The 21,711-nt window shown below is 40.8% G+C and overlaps 1 protein-coding gene across 1 annotated transcript in view; it reads right to left on the bottom strand.

Moving 5' to 3' along the window:
• UQCC1 (ubiquinol-cytochrome c reductase complex assembly factor 1) overlaps nt 1-21,711 on the bottom strand; it is a 50,430-nt gene that overhangs the window by 17,039 nt on the left and 11,680 nt on the right. The window contains exons 5-7 of the mRNA XM_075768376.1: nt 21,022-21,094; nt 15,027-15,084; nt 8,551-8,659 (exon numbers count right to left, since the gene is read on the bottom strand). Coding sequence (XP_075624491.1) covers nt 8,551-8,659; nt 15,027-15,084; nt 21,022-21,094 — 240 coding nt within the window. The remainder of the gene's footprint in view (nt 1-8,550; nt 8,660-15,026; nt 15,085-21,021; nt 21,095-21,711) is intronic.

Below are 21,711 nucleotides of genomic sequence, written 5' to 3'. Positions count from 1 at the left end.
ACAATCACTGCAGTCCATAAAGCTGCACTCATGGTGAAACAAAGCAATAAAACAAAGTTACTAATCCTTCCCCAAAATAAAAGTTAGAGAAGAGATCCCACGTACTGAACAGACCTCACTTGTGCCATCTGTGCCCTGTAAAGACAAGTCCAGAATTTGTACAAAATACAGCACCTCAACCACTCCTCAGTTTAGCCAGAATTAGCATTTGGGAGCATTCAGCAGGAGCTGGTGCGTACAGAAAACCAACCAAGCTCTCCTTGTCAGCAGCAGTTACCAAACACCATCGGGTAGATGCAACTAGAGCCTCCTGGTCAAGGAGGAAGGGAACAGGTAGAGGCACTACGCAAAGCGGCAGCTGGTGAGCCGGGAGAGCCAACAGCAGCGACGTACTTTTCTGATCAAAGCCGCAACACGTGGGTGCTGCCGAGTCTGCCAGAGACACAGAAAAACGTTGTGCAAGGAGAAGGGAACGGGCAGTCTCTCTCAAACCCCTGCAGCCCCCCTGCACCGCCTCAGAACCTTAACTGATGTTTATCTTATTGTCTTTAAAGACAGGCAGGCACCAAAAATGTAAGGAAAAGTTAAGTTATTCATTCGTGAAGAGGAAGCAGAAGCAAAAAGCACAAGCCACAACATGATTAAAATGTATTGGGATCAACACAGAACCTATCAATGATTTGATTACTCTGATTTAGAGGAGACATTGGTCTTGGTATTTTTTTGTATTTACAAAGGAGTGTAAAAATGCATTCATATTTTCACCGCAGCAGCCTAGAGTTGTTAAAAAAGAATTACAACCACAACATGAGATACCTTGCTCCCAAGAGTCTCGAAAGGCCTAGCCGAGCAGACCAGCTGATCTCAGTTGAGGAATTCTGGAGCAAACTCCAAAAGGACAGGAAGCTGATAATGTACACGTCCAATATACGTAGCATAACAACATGTTACAGAACCCTGCTCTGACCGCAGGCAAATCACAAGCTGGATTGTGAGTGACACACAAAGCACAGGCAGGAGGCAGGCAACAGCGACAACATAGCTGCTACCTGTTCTGCTGAGCCTGGAGACTGCAGCAGGTTCCGAAAGGATCATTTTCCTGTTCCACCATCATCTCTATACTGTCCAAACAAAAATTACGCACTTGTGGTGAGCAGTAATTTCATTGCTCAACATTTGAATTTTGGCAACTACACTATGTTCTGGAGAGTCTGAGGAACACGGAGCAGCACTTAACACCTCCAGGCACTGCACGGTAAAATCATTTTGGCATGTGAATCCCAGGGGTGCAGAACATGGGGAATAATGAGAAAGGTATTTCTAGAAAAGGTGCTATGAAGCAGCTTCCAGTGTACTTCTTGCAGGCACCAGAGAGAGGCACAAAATAGACCAAGGACACTACCTTACAGTAATAGGATCCAACACATCTGGGAAATTTAAATTGATTTTTTTATGCCAGACTCTACAGAACACTGGGGCAGGCCAATTGAAAAGGATCCAAGCATATCTTATACCTTGATTTCAACACCAGGCATCCTTGGCATGCCCCAAACAGGTCTGTATTTCAGCCAGCCAGGTGTGTTAGTTCCATGGGTGCTGGTTCTAGAACAACTACATTAAAAACAACACTGGAGAGACACCCCTATTTCAAAACTCCATGGCCTGGTAAAACTAAATTTGCATCACCACGCATACTGTTTGTTCCAGACCTCATCATGGTCAAGATCTTCTCAAGGTAACATTCCATACATGTGCATTTTCCTGCATATTTAAGTTATTAAGATTTCCAGAATCAAATTTACTGAATTTATTCTGGAACAGTACCTGATACTGTTACTCACTCATGAATTGAAAAAATAGTGGAAACTTGCTGTGAACTTTTGAGCTTTTTGAGAAAGGATCAAGGGTTGATGAACTGTTTCTTTTGTGATGTTCTTAAGATACTAAGTTCAGTTAAAATATATCATAAAATGCCTGGTATCCTATTAAACAAAAAAGCACAAAAACTGCACACAGCAATTTTGTATTTCAGTACTTTGGCACGGTTTGTCTGAGGGGTTTTGTTTTGTTTTTAAAAGGGAACATTGGAAACTGGTAAGATTTTATATTTTTTGTTTTCTAAGTAGTCATTAAAAAACTCAAAACACTTTTCTCCTTAAAATGTCCTAGTAAAGTTATACATTTCAAAATATACATAGACTATTTGAAACTAAAACTTTTCTTCTTTAGTTGTGTAAGTTTTAAAAAACTTTTTTCAGCTGTACTAAACACTATCCTCTTTATCTCATATCCCAATCCATTTCCTCAAAATCACTACCTTGTCTATAACATTTTCCTTCAGTAAACTTCCTCCATCTCAATTCCCCCTCCACTGCACTGCCACAACTCCGCACACACTTTCCCTCTGCCCCTGTTCTCCCATGATAATGTAGATTCTCTTCTGTGCATCCCAAATTGACTCCATGACTTCCCAGCAGAGTTTAGACAGGCCTGAAAAGGACCCCCTGAATATTGTTACCCGTGTCCTGGGCTGCGTCCCCAGCAGCGTGACCAGCAGGTCGAGGGAGGGGATTCTGCCCCTCTGCTCCGCTCTGGTGAGACCCCCCTGCAGTGCTGCGTCCAGCTCGGGGGTCCCCAGGACAAGAAGGACATGGAGCTGTTGGAGCGAGGCCAGAGGAGGCCACAGAGATGGTCAGAGGGCTGGAGCACCTCTGCCATGGAGACAGGCTGAGAGAGTTGGGCTTGTTCAGCCTGGAGAAGAGAAGGCTGCGGGGAGACCTTAGAGCCCCTTCCAGTCCCTGCAGGGGCTCCAGGAAAGCTGGAGAGGGGCTGGTGACAAGGGCAGGGAGTGACAGGCCAAGGGGAATGGCCTGAAGCTGCAGGAGGGGAGATGGAGATGAGATGTGAGGCAGAAATCCTTCCCTGTGAGGGTGCTGAGGCCCTGGCACAGGGTGCCCAGAGAAGCTGTGGCTGCCCCTGGCTCCCTGGCAGTGGTCAAGGCCAGGTTGGATGGGGCTTTGGGCAACCTGGGCTAGTGGAGGGTGTCCCTGCCCATGGCAGGGGGTGGGACTGGATGGGCTGGGAGGTCCCTGCCCACCCAAACCAGTCTGGGATTCTGTGATTCAAATACAGCAGCTTCCCACCGTACATGAATCAACTGCAAAATACCTACAAAGATCAAGTTCTATTCTAAAATTCTGTCAATTTTACGCCTTGCTCTCTCATCTTCTAAAGCCATTCTAGAATCTTACTTGTCTCACTCTGACCATAATTTCTGAGTCTTTAGTTAGAAGTGTCAGACTTTTTGTTCTCCACGTTAAGAATAACTTAAACTGAATTGTATCTAGTTTAGGAAGTTCTGTAGCTACTGTAAGGTAAAATGGCATTTTTAATCATCTGAAATCTTCTAATTGTGAAAAGAGTATCAAGACAGAAAATGGTGTTCAAGTTCACAGAGCTAAATTCTGCTCTCAGTTACACCGATGTGAACCACATTATTGATTCTGATGGCGTTACTTCAGATGTACACCAATGTAACTGAGAGCAAATTATGGGTCACTGTATATAAACAGCTCCAGCTAAAGGTATAACAAAGACTGTATTGTGCTATGCACAGCAGAGCCAATAAACGAATTCAAAAGACACCTAGATGTGTTCCTGGAAAAAAAGGGGGCAGGGGTCTAAGTGGTCCGCTGGGAAAACAGGAAAGTGAGATTAAGATAAATTAAAACAAGTTTGGCACGCTGGGCTTGACAACCCCTCCTATTCTTATCTCTTTTGCAGCTTTTAGACCATGTATGGTTATAAAATTAATTGTTATTTTGCACTGAAAAAAGTATTCATTTCAGAAGCAGAATGCCACCACAACACACAAGACTAATGCTGTTAAAATGAGCCTACAACAACGTACAGGAATTTGAATAAAGCCTGATGGACCTTTATAAGACAGCATACCATTTCTGCTGAGAGTATTAGCATGGGATTTGAGGAGAAGGGGAGCAGGGATGGGGTGCTGGGTTTTTTTGGTGTTTGCTTTTTTGGTTTGGGGTTGCTTTTTTTGGAGGGGGGGGAATATCTGGTTTTTTTAACCTCATATCTATTGCCCAATTATCAGCTGAAATCCTGTTCCAGGGAACTCCAGCATCTACAAGTCCTTCTGATCAACTCTGCAGTTTCATCTGAGGGTATTAAAATGCACTTAAACAACTGATTTTATATACACACAGTTACTAAAACACAATACTCAGGTCAGTAAGGTTAATATTCAGGTTGCTAAAGAATTCTGTTAGGAAGACAAACAGCAACAACTTGTAGTACTGACTGAATTCCCCTTACAAACCGATTAAGCAGCTGCCGGTTTGCATAGTATAAATCTATTCACTGCGAGCCACAAGGTGGAGATCTCTGGCAAAGCAGGATCAAAAGGAAGTCTTTTACCCAGCCTAATGTTACTATTAACACTTTGAGCCATTGCATCAAGCCAATTTTTCTGTTTGTTTTTAAAGTTTGATAGAAATGTCACTAGTGGAAAAATTAAGTAAAGAGCACTGGTTAGCCACAGAACTGGACACACCTGGCTGCAAACCCACCAAAAGAAACTTGACTTCATTAGTACTAGGGACAGCAGAGTAAAATTTATATCTGAAATATGCCTGCACCAGTAGAATTTGCTGAGGCCACAGGCTCTCTGTGTGTTTTTACAGCTGTGTCAAGTTTTGGTTTCTGACTCTTGCCGACATTCAGGAGTGCTGAAGGAGCTCAGGCTAACAGGTCCCAAAACTTTGTAGCTGAGATTTAGATCTCAGCAATTTTAACAACCAGGTTTTGAAATAATACAAACTCCATTTGGAGTTGGAGCTGATGTAAATTAGTAGTTAAAATGCCTTACATTCTATCACTTTCGGCTCCAATGAACTTATATATTTAAGAACAGATGGCATATTTTAATAAACCATCAATATCAATTCAGGAATATAGTATCCATTTTCTGCATCATGTTGGAATTGTTGCTAGATATGGAAACGAGTTGAAGAACTGCAGCTTTGCCTGTCAACAAGTTAAACTAATTGCATCCAACTAGCAATTTCATACAGGTGCTCTGTCACTTATACCACAATACAGGAATGTACCGATCGGAGTTAAATATTGACCTATGATACCCTGCATGAGAGAAAAAGCAAGGAATGGAATTTCCTAACCTCCTAGGAGCTATGCAGATGACAGTGTCCTAAATACTTTAGTGCCTTAAAAGTATTCAGTAAAATTTCTTTTCATTTAACTTACTTCTGAGAAAGGTTCAGATTCTGAAATTTGAAAGCATCAACATTGATGTCATCTTCTTTTGATCTACTTATCTTCATATCTTCTTATCTTCATATACTTAACTATCTTCTTTTGGAGGTACAATATATAGTGATTGCAGGAGTAAATTACTTGAAAATAAATGGCTGTTACATACATTCCTCAACCAGCTCACAAACCCTTTGTCATTACCTCAGCTTCATTTCAAAAGAACCATCAGTGATAAATACATCAAGATTAATAAGTAGAACCTAACATCCAGGGTAACTGCCCTTTACTTATTTATCACTTCAAACTCCTTGCAATTGCTAAAGCTGAGATGTGAGAAAGAGTTCAACCAGGGTACATCTACATGAAGGGAAAGTGAGTGAAGAAAAGTGAACAAGCACAGAAGAAACAGAAACTGCCTGTGCAGGGGCATGGGTGAAGTGGTATATGGAGCTAGGATCACTAGCACCGAGGAAGGAAAAGAAAGCAATAATAAGGAGCAAGGGAACAGCTAACCTCTTCAAACATCAATGCATAAATTATTTTCATCTAACGTACAATAAATACTACCAGAAGAGACTAAAAAGTTCATTCATCTTGAAAAAATAATGATTGAAAGATTAGGAATAATTAAAAGATGAAAGAGAAAAAAAATCACTAAAAGATTATGAAAATCCTATGCCTTCACAAACACTATGGGGAAGAGAACAGTCCTAATTTCCAAGCTCAGAATCTGGGAGAGTTCACTGTGCTCTCTTACACACCCTTAGTGCATAGTCTAGCTAGCTGTTACCTCAGGAGTCCACGTTCTCTCACAAGGAGACTCATTAAAATCAATGGGCCTCTGTGCAGCTAAACTATATTAAATATACACACAGATGTAACTGTTTTTGAGATCAAGCCTTCAAGTGTGTATATACTTCATTTAAGCATCAGCTATTGCCACATAAAAGCTATGTTAACACTAGGTTACAGTCAAAAGTATATTATAGGAATCATATTATTGCAAACTAAGCATGCTCATTATCACATTGCATGATCATTATTATGAACAAATATTGCAAAATTTAAATTCAAGGATAAACTGAAAAGATGCCTAACATGCCATGGCAGAGAATGAATGGCATTCAAGCAACTTAAGATCTCCTTGCAATTGGATCATATAGCAACCATGCCATTATAATACGCATGTATTAACATTTGAGGCTCCAGACTGGATGAAAGCATAAGGACACTGGTGGTTTTCTCTTTTTTTTTTTTTTTTACAGTTTGGGGAATTTTGGGGGGCAATGGAATAGTTTACTTTGCAGATATCAAAACCCTGTGCTTTGCTTTACAAAGAACTGACTGTAAGCACTATCTTTTTTTTCCCTTAAAGTTTATTGAAAAAGATCTCTATACAGGTCTAACTTACACCATGCTTCACTTTTTGAGTTCTGCATGCTTGTAAACAGCTGGCTTTGCTTCTCTTTGCTGTTTGCTGCTGCTTCAAATCCTGCAAAAAAACCTACAAGATGGCATTTGAGGTTAGTTCATATATGGCAAAACGAGGGTTAAAAGGAATGGAGAAATAATTTTCTGTTCCAAAGCAGCATTCTCTCTGCGCACAGATGGAATCAAAAGATCCCTGAAGAGATTTTGGGGGGCTTTGGAAGATAGGGTGTTTGGCTTGTTAGGGGTTTGAGTTGGGATTTTTTTGCTTTTCGAGAAGAGTAGCCTTAAATTTACACCTGGAACAAAGATCTGAGCTTCAGTTCCTACAGAAAGCAGAATCAACCACTGATATGACATAGAAAGCATCGGATAAGGACAAAAACGCATAAGGTATGTCATTCAATCTTTTTCTCTGGTTCTATCATCTAATTTGTCTAGGCTCACTCACACTGCCTTATGGCATCTGACCAGGAAAGCAAAGATTCCCATACTGGAATTTATGTAAGCCTATTAACATAGCAAGAAATTCCAAGACGCATGAATTTAGATTTAATTCAAAAGAGGATGACTTGTCTTTAAAATCAAGCCCGAACGTAGTAAAGGCTATGAAATTCCCAACAACTAGGAAAAAAAGGCCATTGCTGATGGAATAACTCAAGATACACCAAAATTAACACTTCCTAAAACCACATACAAAATAAAAAAAATCAGAGAGAAACTTCTTGAATTACTAATATGATCACATACCAAATCCAAATTCACCGGTTAATTCCCTTGTTTGTCACCAACAGAAACACCCTCACGGCATGTCCCTTGGTTATAGAGCTGACAAGTAAGACCTGACAATATGCCATTATTGCTATATGAAAACTGTCATTTCTCTAACAGTCTAATTTATTTTAACCACAGACCAACCTCTATTTAATCACTGAACAATTCTTTTCTTTTTTCACAACATAGGAGATCTTTCCCAGCCCTATTCTCCCACTAGAAGTGCCCTGAACATAAGGCATCCTCAACTGTATCAGGTCTCCTGTCATCACTGTGATACTGGGGTTATGAAAACCATCTTCTGCCTCCACTGCTTCTTCTCTGCCATCTCTGAAGAGTATCACCAACACAAGGCTGGAGAAACGCACTTACAGACTTTAAGGCCAGCAATGACCGTTACAACTAACTAGCAAAACCTTCCTCAGAATAGGCCAAAAAGATCCAACCTTGTTCTTCCTCGCAAATGAACTATCCTTGGAGCTACTCTCGCCTTACAATGTTTCTTTTGTGATAAAGACTAGGAATATTAAGAATCCAAAATGAAAAATAAACTAATGACTAGTTATAGTCATGTACAGGAACTTAACATAAAAACTTCGTCCCTTAACTTTCCTTTTACTCATCATCCTAGATACAGAGAAAACTCAAAGCTCTGCTAGAGTTACTTAAGTTGTGGTTATACATTTGGCAACAGTCATGTTTCTCCCTACCTCAGCTGCTTATTCCTGTCCACAAATGCCCGTTCTGTTATAGCAGCATCCGTTTCTGCAATCACACAGCAAACCACGTGGAAAATTAATTACTTTCAGACAAATCAGTATCTTCGTTTAGGCCATGGTGCAGTTTCAAAAACAAGGTCAGTAGCTCGATACAACAGGCAGTACAGCTGCAGGACTGAATGGTCAGGAGTAAGGGCTACATATACCAGCTTAAACTAATAAAGAAATAAACAAGCAGCCACAGGTTGATTCTAAGTATCTTAGAAGAATGCCTAGAAGTTACAAAAACATTGAAAGATGTGAATCATCAAGATTATCAACACCAAAGATGACTTACCCCCATCACCTTACCACGCTGTTCAACATCCTCCCACATGCAGTGAACTATATAGCGACACATGTATTTTCCTGTGCGACCCTCCTGCTTCATTCGTACCAGACACATCCTGCAAGAACATAAACACCAAATTCATAGCTTCCAGCTTTTCTTCAAATGTAAAAAGTAAATTAAATTACTTCAGCTCATTTAAGATTCTCCTTACAGTATGTGTTTTTGTGATCAGGGAAAAAAAACCCCTATACAAAGATTTTTATTTTTTTTTATAAACTATCACAAGCTTTTCTGTTAAAGCTGTATCTGCTGGATTTTGGCCAATCCAGCTATGGAAGAGTGACAGTGGACTCTATTCTGGCTGACAGTACTGTAATCTATTAAAACAGTACCGCAACATAAACTCCTCAGCCTTAAGAACATATCACCTTTTGGAGCAGGAACAAATGTCTTGTCTAATTCTAGGCCAGAAGCCAGCTGTGATTCAGTTTGGTATACTAACGTGCTGTAAGAGTCCAAACAGCCAAGCTGTGAAAGCTTAAGCAAGTTACAGACTTCACCCAAATTCACATTAGCAATGTCCTAAATTATTTCAGCTACAGGGGTCTTTGGATACATGTCCAACCGCTTGGCAAAACCCCTACACACAGCACATGCTAGAACTTCTCACAAGTTTGTAAGTGCATTGTGGGATCTTAATGAGAATACCAGGTTCGGTTGGTTTTTTCAAGCATTAAAGCCACTAGAACTTCATTGCTGCTGTTCTGTCTAAAAAATAATTCATCAGAACAAAAATTTTATTTTGCCTCTTTTACAACATCTGCAAACAGCAGGAACTGAAAGGCACGCTGATCCCTCACTAACCTAGGAGACGAGTCCCAACTTCTCTACCTCACGAATCAGCTCTGCTCCTGTGTTATGAGTCAGGAATGCCTGTCCAGGATTGACCGAGTTACTGTAGATGAGGTGATGCTCAAACACTGGAGCTGAAAGAAGTCACTGCTTTGCATAAAGACATGCTACAAGTGGGAAACTGCTCACAGGAAATCCTTCTCACGGCTTATCTAAAAGCAACAGAGCAGAGCTGCTGGAGGCCACTTTGAAGCAGTTGCATACTAACAACAGTGAACGTGCCACAAGAGTTAAGAGTTAAAAATTACTATTTTTTTCATCTGCTCATTTCTTCAGTGGACATAAGATCTGTTACTCCCTACAGGCATTAAAAATATTTGGTGATCTGTGAATGCTAGCTCAACAGGGAGAATCATGAACATTTGAAGCTTGTCTATTGAGCTGACCCGTAAAAGGACTGATGCCAATCTTTATGATGGACTCTACCTTGTCTACTGATTGCCAGCAATGAGTCACAGAGACAAAACAAACTGAAGGTAACAAAAACTACATTGGTCCTATTTTTTTTTTTTTCTGATTAGAACTGCATATTTGAGTCCCATTGAGGGCCATTCAACTGAGACATCAAAATTAAAAGAAGCCCGTGGACCAGAATCTGATTTCTAGACACAGAGCTTCTGAAAGTGGCACTGGCCATACAAGAGACAGCTTGGGCTCCAACACATGCCAGGTCAGAAGACTGAGGCATGACAAGTAGACCAAGATTAAAGGGTCTCTCAAGACTGAGAGAATCTGTGTAGAGGGTGCGCAGAGAAGGGGAAGAGCAGCAGCCAGCAAAGGGAACGTTAGGAAGACCGTGGCAATTTCTGCCTCAGGAAAGAGCTGTGTAAGCATTCCCAATGTTTATATAGTGGCAGTGACAACTCAGTATTGCTGTCCCAGCAAACAAATGCAATTAAGACAGTGTCAAGAAATGAATCCTCATCTTGCTCACAGAAAGATGACAGAGCTTTCTGCTAAAACAAGGGTCCAGAACTGAGAACAGCTGTCCAGTTACCACTCCTTCCACAAAACAAATGCACAAAGAGCTTAAAGCTCTTTAAAGCTTTGTGTATTACTTCCAACAGTTTTGAAACCTTTGTTCCTCTGTGTATTTACATAATTGAGCTGTATGAAAAAATTTTAAAGTTACTACATCCCAAATTTTTACCCACTCTTAACATGTCAGAGAGAAAAAAGACTCAGTTTAAAAGACTAACTTCGGGCTAAGAAAAGCATTTTTATACTTTTCTTGCTGAATACGCAAGCTCAGGAGTTTAAAAAAAAAAAAGAAAGTAAGAGTGGCTTGGCAAGAAAACCTCCTCCCGAGCATATAAATACTGGTATCCAGTCTGCCTTCAGTGGTACTGAAGCAGGAGGAGAGAGCAGTGCACAGACCAACAGCTAACAATTGGTCACTGATGAGCAGGACTGGAGTGGTGTTCAGAGTAAAACCTGCTACCCGCAAAGCCTAAAAGGCAGCTCTGTGTTTGGATGCATAGTGCTGTCACTGAGCTGTTCTGCAGCACCACGAGTGAGATCATGGAATTTTGCAGTTTATTTGAAAATTTGGTAGTTTGTTACTACACCTGCTGTCTGAGGTTTAAAAGACGCAGACTCTTTTAAAGACTATAAACCTTCTAACTAGATCAACACAGTGTGAAACATTTTATCGTTTCACTACAGAATCTGTTCTGTAATTTAGTCAAATACTGACTCATCTTTGTCAAACCCTGAAAGCAAAATTATTCCAAACTATCTTTAGAAAGCTATCTACCTGGCATTGTTTGGGTTGGATAATTTATGCTGTATTTAAGTTATGCAGAGAGATTATGTTAGAAGAACATTAGATGAAAGGATGCCTGAAAATGAACAGGAGCACCTATAACTTGACCTGTCTTAGATGAGATGTTGCAGTTTCCCACAAAAACCTCAGCTACAACTGCTTCTGTCAGTATTCCCATAGTGCCAACAGACTGGCTTAAACACCAGAAGAGGTCATCGACTGTCGTGAGGTGGCTCAGTGCCACGCAATCAAGGTGTGATGATGCATTATACTTCTAAGAGCAAAGCCTACTCAGAGCTTCCTGCTAGCCCCTGCACCTGCCTACTCATTCCTGCTTCCTCAGTTGCTCCAGAGCAACTCTTGCTGGGGCTATGTTATACTTGTTCAGAGAAATTACTCTGGCTTAACAACACAAGTACCAACAGCAGTTTTGGAAGGCTTTATTCTGTTTAACCCATTCATAAATGGCCAGCAACTTGAGGGACAGGAGAAGGAAGCTCCTGAATCAACTTTGTCATCAGCTACATGTTGTGGCACACACTTCTATGAATAATGGTAATGAGCAGAATTCTGAACTCCTCCTCATTAGGTTTGCAAGTTATCCTGTGCCCCAGCCTGGCAAGTTCACCAGCTACTGCATTTACAGCCATGTACAGGTCTTTGATGCGGCAGAAGCTAAGAGAACCAAGCCTGGCTGTGCAGTCTTCCTCTCCTCTGGTGCCTTTGCTTAGGCCATGTAGCCCATTCCCTCACATTAAGGTAGGTTCAACTGAATGCCTAAGACACTCCAGATAAACTTGTTCTTAAAACTTCTCTCAAGCAAGACTCCTCTGATGTAATTAAAAGCCCTTTCTCCCTGCCCTCTCTACCACAAAATACAGTTTATTCCCTTTCTTTTGAAGCAGCACATTTCAAGATGGTATGGTATCCTCAGTCTTCTCTATGCAAATCTAAGAAATCTTTCCCTGGAGGAACTGTTTTCTACATACTTGATGGTTCTTGTTCTCTTCTGGACTCTCTCAGAATGACCAACACTTTCTCAAGTGCAGATTTCCTTAGGAAAGACAATGCTCAGATGAATTCTTGCAACAGATCTTTGAGTCTTTCAGAACAGGAATTGTAGCACCACTCTATTTTGATCCCAAATACTTTAGAGATGTCACCATACTTGGTGTGGTGAAAACATGAAGGGAGCTCTAGGTATCTACACGATACATCCCGCACCGAGATATTTCTTAGTAGTCACCAAAGTCATCTCTCGGGCAGTTTTATAACAGCTCTGGACACAGCCAACACTCCATTTAGACTGCTGCTGCAAGGGAAAAGGCAAACCTAGCAGTGGAGATGAACAGCTTGAGATTTTCTAAGAGTCTGGACTTCTAAACATAAAGAAAGAGTCCTCCTGACATCAAAGGTGTGAAGTAACAGATACTGCCTATAAAAACATGATATTCAGGAAAATACTGAAAGGTTGATTTTCTAAAGTATAATTTTAGCACTGCTTTGGAAGGCAATGGAGTATATCTAAGGGAACATTATCTTGAAAGAAGTTAGCAAAAGCAGAGGCTAAACACAAGAGCCTGAACTTCCCCTCTTTCTGACTGGAGGTAAGTAGGAAAACTATTGACAGACGAGAAGAAATAAGAGCCAGAGATTCAAAAGGAGGACCCACCAGAATCTGTAACACAAGAACATATGCTTTGACAAGCACTTGAAGTCTGTAAAAAGTGAGACACAAGAGGCACAGAAATACAGTTGACTAGAACATGATGGGCAATGACAACAGCAAGAAAGGAGGCAGAGTTTACCAAACTAGGAAAAATTCTCATCTTCTCCAGCTCCAGAAGACATTCTAAACTAAAACTCTGAAGAAGAGGGAGGAAGTAAGTACACCTGAAAGCGATCTGGACTGCATTGCAAGGGGGAACAGGAATGCTTTAACAGATGGTGATCGGAATCTACATGGTCAGGTCATTGGCCACCAGATCAGGAAGGCTTCTAGCCTCCGAGGCAAAAGGTCCACCAAGAAAGAGGTATGGGAGCCTTTGGACAGAGGTAGGATGTCCTTGACTTTGAAAGAGCTAGCAGAATCAGTAACATTCTGCTCCCACTTTACTGAGGTCAAACTGATTAAAGAAAGAGAATCACAAAGAACATAGTAATAAACCTGACTGCGAAAGCAAAATTATCTCATGGCAGGATCCTGGTCACTGAGCTAATCACAAGCAAAGGCTACAGCATCTCCCAACGACCCAGGCAGTGAGCAGGCCCATCTCGGGCTTCCCTGTATCCTGGAATATCAAACTGGATCTCTCACTGGTGGTCCAGAACGACAGCGCTCCTTAGTTCAAACTGCCAGAAACATGGAGGAACCAGATACATCAACCTTGGGAAAATTAACCTTTAGTGCTAAACTCCACACTTGAATTTTCATTGCTGTCATACAAAGCAGTGAGATATGGTTCCTTCCTGCTTGTACATTGCTGTCAACCTGACCACTGTATCTTAAACACAAGAATACTTCGATTGCCCTCATTAAACGTCTCCTTAACATCATTGGCTTAAAGTGTGGCGATTCTCGGCCTTATCTAGTGTAGCTTTCATCTTAGAATTTTTCTGTCTATCCCATACTAGTTTTACCACTATCATAGTCCCCTTGTTTATTTTTATGCCTGTTATGAAAGAAGATATGCATCTTGAATTTGATGCTGTGTATCACAGGGTACATTTTCCTGTCAATGTGAAATCAAGATTATGTGAAAAAAAGTGTGTTCTTTGCGGATTCGTGTTACCCCTCTTTGTTTTTCCCCAGATACTTACAAATAGTCTGGTTTTGAATATTTATTGCAGTAGCTTTCCAAATATCGATATGAATGATTAACTTATCAATTACTTTTTTAAAGCCTTTTTTCCACAGGGAACAGTAAGAAATAAATAAACTGCAAATCTCCAGGGTCTTCCTTACTTGATTCCACTGATTTCTTTAAATGATTGTAATTTCAATGGTTCTGCTAATTTATTCATTCTTTAGTGAAATGAGCTGCCCCATCTTTCAATATATTGAAGAGACAGGAAATTAAAAGGAGGGAAGGGGAAAAAAAGGAGGCAAGGAAATAAGGGGCCTATGCTTAAGTGCAGCTATTTCAGTACAAACTTCCTTTCAGCCTCTGGATAGCTGAACGTAAGTCTATGGATTTCAGTTTCCTGAAAGATCTGGCACTTAACAAAAATTACTGTACTCCCTTGTGCATCCCTCTGACCTTAACAAGTATGCAGTGCTAGATGAAAACCTGAATTTTTTTTTGCTACTATATTCACAAATGAAAAAAGGAAAAAAACTTAATGTTTAAGGTGTTAAATATTTTTACACGTAGCCAAGCTGGCATTCACCAACCTACATGTACGTTTCAGAGGTGCAAGAGTAAATGCCAATGCTATAATTTGTTAAATACTTCTGACAAGCAGCCACTTCAATCACCATAAATTCTCCCAATTTAAACCACTTTTACATAAATTTAAACTTTTCCTAAAACACCCAAGTAACATTTTTCCACGTAGGCTGATCAAGACTTTTAGAAAACTCATGGCAAAGATCATTCCACTACTGAGGAATTTAGAGATGTAAAAGATGTTAGCTTCTCTATGGGACTTTTTGTTCTTTAGTAGAAAACTGCTAAAATTCAGTAATTAATAAATTGAGTATTACCACTATTATCAATAAACATGGAGCCTACTTTTTCTCACATTAAGGTACATATCACTATTTCCTGAAAATAGTTGTATTACTATTTTACTTTTCACTTACCAGACATGAAGCTGGGCTACTAGAAACCACGAATTCAAAGTATCAGGCATTTGGCACCCTTGATGGGAGGGGGGGAAAAAAACCAACACAAACACAAAACCAAAACTAAGTATTAATATGAATTTCATCACTTTTTGCACTAACAGAAATTCACTACAACAAAATCTAAATACATTTGAGTAATTTAATTTCTGGCCCTAAACAGTACATTTATATCAGAAGCAAACATCATTTACTGTCACACTTGTGCTTAAACTCTAGAACATGCAGCCACAGGACACTGTAGGTTCTGAAAGATTTCCTGTGTTTAAAATTCACTTAGATAACATTTACCGGGGGTGGGGAGGGTGGGGGGGTGAGAAGTTCCAGTGGAGAATTAGACTAAACGTGTGGCTTCTAGCTCAGCAAGTCCCAAAGCAGTAGAGAATAACAGGGAAGTACCAACAGATGCTTTGTTCCATTCTTACACTCCTTTAACATGTGCTGTTGTCTCCTGTCAGGGACAGCTACTGTCCTTGCTCTGACTTCGCTGTTCTGATTTACTACACAGCTGTGCAACCCACAGCACTCTGAGTGTACCTTGCCTCTAGCCATTAGGATCAAAACTACCAACCAACCATAGAAACAATTTTTGTTTCCTGATTTAGCTCTCCTCCAATAACCACTGGGTTTCCCAGAGATGGTTTGTCCATATGCAGGTCCACACTATGGATATGCGTGTGCCATTTAGATGTGAGGCTGGAGATTCAGGCTACGTGGCACAGAAACCATATTCCTCTTCCTCGTGGATCGCATGGATCTATGGGTTATGTGCACATTAAGTCCTTTAGTTCCTGTCAATCTTAAACCTTCCTTCTAGGAAGTCACCCCTACACCTGTTTCCTGGAGAAGTTAAGAGGAGCATCCAATGAGAAGGATCTGACACTGTCACCTTGGCCTACCCAGCACTTGGTCTTGTCTTCTGGACTGTTCAAACCTAGCTGTAAGAAGGCCAGAGAGTCAGAAATGGACTCTCCAGTCAGATGTGCCCCAAGGAAGTCAACCTTCTTTCTCTGTGTTGAATGTATTTCTTCCTGACTCCTATAATTCCTGGCTCTCAAGTATTACCATAGAGATTCACCGGGATCATGAAGCAACACTCTTCACAGCCTCTTTCTTTTTATATGCCAACTATGGTCAGGCAACCACCAGAAGAACCAAGCAAATCATCACTATTCCTCCCTCCTCAGAGAGATGACTCCATCAGTGCCTAGGAGGTGCCAAGCTTCAGCATCAGTGCCCAAACATCCCCTGTGCCACCTCTAAGACAGTATAAAGACACTAACAGTCTATGTTTGGAGATCAAACACAAGTTTCCCTCACCCTTCTCCCCTTTTGGCGCTCTCATTCCTATTAGCAATAGTTCATGTCCTAGAAATAACTACTTTGACCTAAAGGCACGCCAAAGCACTTCTAACCAGGGCAAGAGCACACAACGCTTGCATTAATCAAACCATTTCATTAAATGAAGGTTCCACAGACAAGATTCAGAGTAAAACAGTTCAACAGACAGAGGTTTCTGAAGTAGAAGTTACCATGTATCAGACTCCCGCCACAGAAATCTCTCTTCAGTGGAAAGCAGTACGGAAAGTTTTTAAAGACCTATTCAGTACCCAGGAGGGAACAATTTTCTCCCTAACTTTCCAAGTGTTGCACTTCTATTTTTATAATTCATTTTTTAACTTCTATATTAGGACTGTCTACATCATAAATTTAAAGAAGGGATGGCTCCTTTAAAGCAACAAGCTTGCCCTCAGACATCAGCTTTTTAAAAAACTGCAATTCTAAGACGTGGGGGTTTGGAACACCTTATTCTGGGAAACTAACTGGGGAGAAAGATCTATCCTATAACTAAACAGAAAATTATTCCCTTCAGAATACAGTTAGATACAGAGAAAAATGTCTTATAGTAAAGCTATCTATGAAATTACTGTGATTGTCATCAGCTGGGGAATGAATCGGTTCTGCCCGCAGAACACATCCTGTTCATACGTCTGTATACGATAAGAGACAGGAATGCTCAGGATTGTGAGGACATACCTCTTCCTCCAGTCATATTCTGCATTTAAAATTCATCAGGTAAGGGATGCAAAACTTGAACGTGGACTTTGTTTCCTGATAGATCATCTTTGCCACTACCACAATTTTAGGAAGAATGTAATGGGATAATATGTCCACATCCTGCAAAAAAACAGGTGCACTAAGTCAGCATTCCCCTGAGCATGAGATAGCAGCAAGTGCCTATAAGGCACCTGATGGGCTAAGGGACACAGAAGAACGCAGAGTCCTGGAGGTAAACTTCGGCCCTTCCGAGCCACTTAGTAGCCCCACTAGGAACCATCTGAAAGGCTGTTTTGATAGGGTCAGCTCTTTACTACTGCAGCTGCATGACAGTGGAGCAATTAACAGTACAAGATGAATTCAAGGTCACCCTACACTCCATATTCATCAGACAAACTTCAGCTCAGCTCTCAGTATCACCTACCTGATCCTAAAAGCTCCTTTGACCTTTCAAGTAAAAGGTTAGGCATGAAACACTCTCCTCACAGATGGCTACCTCCTCCATTTTGTTAGAACTACCCAAGCCCTGCAAGCTTTGTGCACAGAGAGCCTGGCACCAGTAATCTTGCTATTCCCTCCAATACTTCCCTGTTCTCCTTTAAACTAGAAACAGCTGTACTCCTGAACCAGCACCACTTTCCATATAAGTGACACACTACAGACATTTGGGATGTAAGCTCTAAAGCACAGTTCCCAAAGTTTTGTCTGTGGATGATCACAAAACAAAGAGACAACAGAATGGCAGGTAGAATAAAATTAACTGCAGTATAATACCAGCAAGTCTCAGTTAAAAGACCTCCTTTACACATTACAGTGCCTCAAGACTTGCATATCCATAGTCTGTATTTTGGGAACTGCTGTTCTAAGGCATAATACAGAGAAAAGCAGTTCACAGGGCTCATACTGCATAACAAAGTCTCAGAAATTTCACTAGGCATCAGCAGAAATGCACTGAGATAGCAAGATAGCCTGTAAGACATGAAATGCCATCATGTTCCTAGTCCTCAACGCCACAGTATCCAGCCTTTACACTCTGTGTCACCTCTGTCAGAGAATTACCTGACAAAATCCACATACAAAGCAAAGTTCCATAAGGTCACACTGCAGTTGTTATTCACGCTACAACATAACCACATCACAAAAGCACGTCCAGAAACACTGAAGAAGGCTCTCTGAAAAGCTGGTTCTGATCTGAAGAACTGGTTCTGATCACACAAGGTTAACGAGCCCACAAATGCTTTTACACACGCCTGGATTCCCAAGGCCAGCTCAGTAGGTTAACAACTCTCACAAACGGTAGAGAAAAAGCTAATAAGCTCTCCAGAGACCAGAGCTGACCCTGTGCAGTTCACTTGGATATCTCAACTCCACACATTTAGAGGCAGAAATGCTGGGAGCAGCAAAGCATAAATATACCTCTAGGTCTAAATGCAGTCAGCTTTGGCTCAGGCAGACCTGAGCTGGGTCCCATGCAGCATCATTACTACTCTTCGGGTTCCTCAGCAGTGCAATTCATCATGTGGGTGTGCAGCATTTTTGGGAGTGAGCTGCAGTCCTGGCTTAAGCAATACCCGTGTTTATTTGAAAAAGAAGCAATTCGGAACAGAAAAAAACAGCTCCCAAGTGACGTAGTTTGATGAAAACAAGGTGAATTGAACTGAAAATTGGATATCTTGCTTCATGCCATGTTCCTCTCTCAATCATGTACTCCTCACCACCTACTTTATGCCACAGCTGCTATCAGACCCTTCCATGCATCACTTTATTTCACTAACACAGCAAAACAGTAAGTAAGCAAAAAACTGGGCTGTTTTCTTTCAGTGACCTAACCAGTTCACCAGAGGACATAATTGTCCAGTCTAGAACACAAGCAGAGGAAGATGGAGAAGTCAGCCTTTTCCCTTTAGCCACTACTTCAACTCAGCTGCCCACTGAACCCCAGACTTCTTCACTGGCAAAATCAATTTAAAAGGTTCCTGCTCACCCCACAGAGCCTGTGTTTTAGGGGAACTACTTTTTAAACATGGATCACATGCCTGTTAAATGTTAGAGCTAATCCCCCAAACAGCTGCAGCTGTAAGTAGATAGAAGTAGCAGAAACTTCTTATACCTGTTTTTATACAAAAGCAACAATTTCTTTGGAACCACAACACCAATGGGTGCACCACGCACTCTGTCAAGCTCAGCAAAACAAACTACCTTGTTCCTTAGGTAATGACCCTCTCAAGTCAATGCAAACATAGGTTTCCCTGAGTGCAAATTCAGAGATGGACTGGCCACAGCTTTTACTACAGAGCAAAAAGACAAAAGGAGCAATGAGGACATTCTGGAGAAAATAGTGAAACTTGAAGGAAAGGCTGCCTGCTGTTTGTGATATGTTTAAAGTGAGAGGGAGCTCTGGAAATTTTCTCTTTAAAACAGTAAGACAATATCAAGAATACAACTGAAGTCATTTTACTTCGTATTGAGTCTGACAATCTGTGCCAGTATCTTCTTCACAGACATGTTTTGAAATTCCTTTAAATTTTAATCTAGGGCAACATTTATATATCTCTGTACAATTAACCTGTTAAGCAGAGATAGTGAACGCCAGTTAAAAATAGCAAAGCCTCTGTTTGAGAGGCAAACATGACAAACAGAGGAGAACTTATCTGAGAAAGCCTGAGAGGGCACACAGCTAGGGAGAGGTGTGTGCACAGGAAAAATGAGGTTCTAATTTTTTGATCACTAATGATGAATCCTACTGCTCACAGAGTTCTTTCACTCCTGCAACTGCTGAAACCACATCACAGGTTTGGAAAACCTTCTGAAAACCATTGGAAAATCTTGCAGCAGCAACACCATGTACCAAACCACCCTCAATAAGCTCTGCACTAGATGAACACACAAAGATGTCCCTTCAGCTGATCTCTCAAGGGGCGGCAAGCAGCAGCCCCGATCTGTGCTGGTGCATTGTATAGCATAAGAAAGCACTTGGTAGCTCAGGATTTCAGGTGACAGGCCAGATCCAGGCAATGGGTTTACTACCAGCTAAATCATGCTGACATCGGAAATAATTCATTCACAGAGGAATAAAATATTATTGAAGCTTGCGTAAGTCTCAAAAAACCACCTTCCCCATTCATCAGCCAGATTTGATACTAATAAAAGCAGCAACAGATTTTTTCAGCTAATAGCTAAAAAAACTGTGTGCAACATGGAAAAGCCACCCCAATTCAAACCAGTATTATTCCTATATACTTAAAGGAGTGACTTGTGTCTCTGTTCTAGTCATAATCTCTACCCAGTCAAGAGATGTCTCCTGATTCAATACTGCCATGGTCAGTAAAATGTAGAAAGTCTCTATAGTTCTAGCCAAACCTGCCCCAGGCATGAGGAAGAGAGATAAGTAGGACCCTGTGATCTAACTGACCCTGTATCATAAAAAAAGTTGTGCATCAGTGGACAGGAACAGTTCTCATATTTGCACCCCAGTTATATTGGGCCTTCTCACAACTGGTCATGGGACAGGGCAGGACACAGACGACCATCTGATCACAGTAAAAAGGGAAGAGATATCTGGATTCTTAATTTATCCCACGCCAGTAATAAAAAGAGCAATATCCTTCAAAGTCCAGGATATTCTGGGTTTCACCTATCCCACTCTTGTTCTTGTTCTCAACTGCAGTGGGCAAAAATGTTACAAGCCCAGACTCCAGAGCCTGCCCTTGAACCCTTGCCATGTCAGAGCTTAAGGGAATGCTGTGGTACAGACAGATTCCAGCTGACCACACACTGTGAGGGTCTGACAAGTCTCTTTGCTGTCATCTTTATTGGTATAAATATATTTAATGAATTTATTCAGAAGTTCTCTCACCACAGCAGTAGTCCAAATACCATCAAGTCCATTACTTACTGTTAAAAAACTCCTCGTAGTCAGTTTTCTCCACGCAGCATGTGTACATGCGCAAAGCTGCTACCTTAATTTTCTAAAGAAAAAGAAAAGACAACACAAAGTATTCACCATGAGAGCAAGTGAACACTACTGATTTTGTTAAATACACTATCATTTTCTGAAAAGACCTCTTTTGAGAATTACAATCATGTGAGATTTTCAGGAGTACATTAAACTATTCTATCTCCCAGGAATGATACATGTATAATTAATCTTACCTTGAGGTAAAAAAAAATAATAAATTAAATAGCTTCTTAAATACCCTTCCAAATCTAGTTTAATATAATACTGTCATTACAGACAAATAAATGAAATGGCTTTCCTTACAGAGGCTCCACAGAACCCAATTCACAATTCCTAGTTTCCTCCAATAACTTTAATTGATATTATACCACTTAAAGCGTTGCGTATAATTTATGTTTTAAATATTAAAGAAGTGACGTACCAGACATGTCCTAAAAATATCTTTTTTCCTACAAAAATGAAAGTTGACTGACTAAGCTTCACAAATGAGAAAGGAATCCCAAATGGTGAATGACATGAGGTATACTCAAGTGTACTGGCACTTCTGATTTTGTTCTTAGCCTGTTATTGCACCAGAAACACCTTCAGTGCATCACCTGTAACAAAGATACATGTGCTGAATCTTCA

The sequence above is a fragment of the Balearica regulorum genome, chromosome 16, assembly GCF_011004875.1.
Source record: "Balearica regulorum gibbericeps isolate bBalReg1 chromosome 16, bBalReg1.pri, whole genome shotgun sequence".
Lineage (NCBI taxonomy): Eukaryota > Metazoa > Chordata > Aves > Gruiformes > Gruidae > Balearica > Balearica regulorum.
Note: the sequence above shows the minus strand (reverse complement) of the source record. Positions and strands in the feature narration are given on the sequence as shown.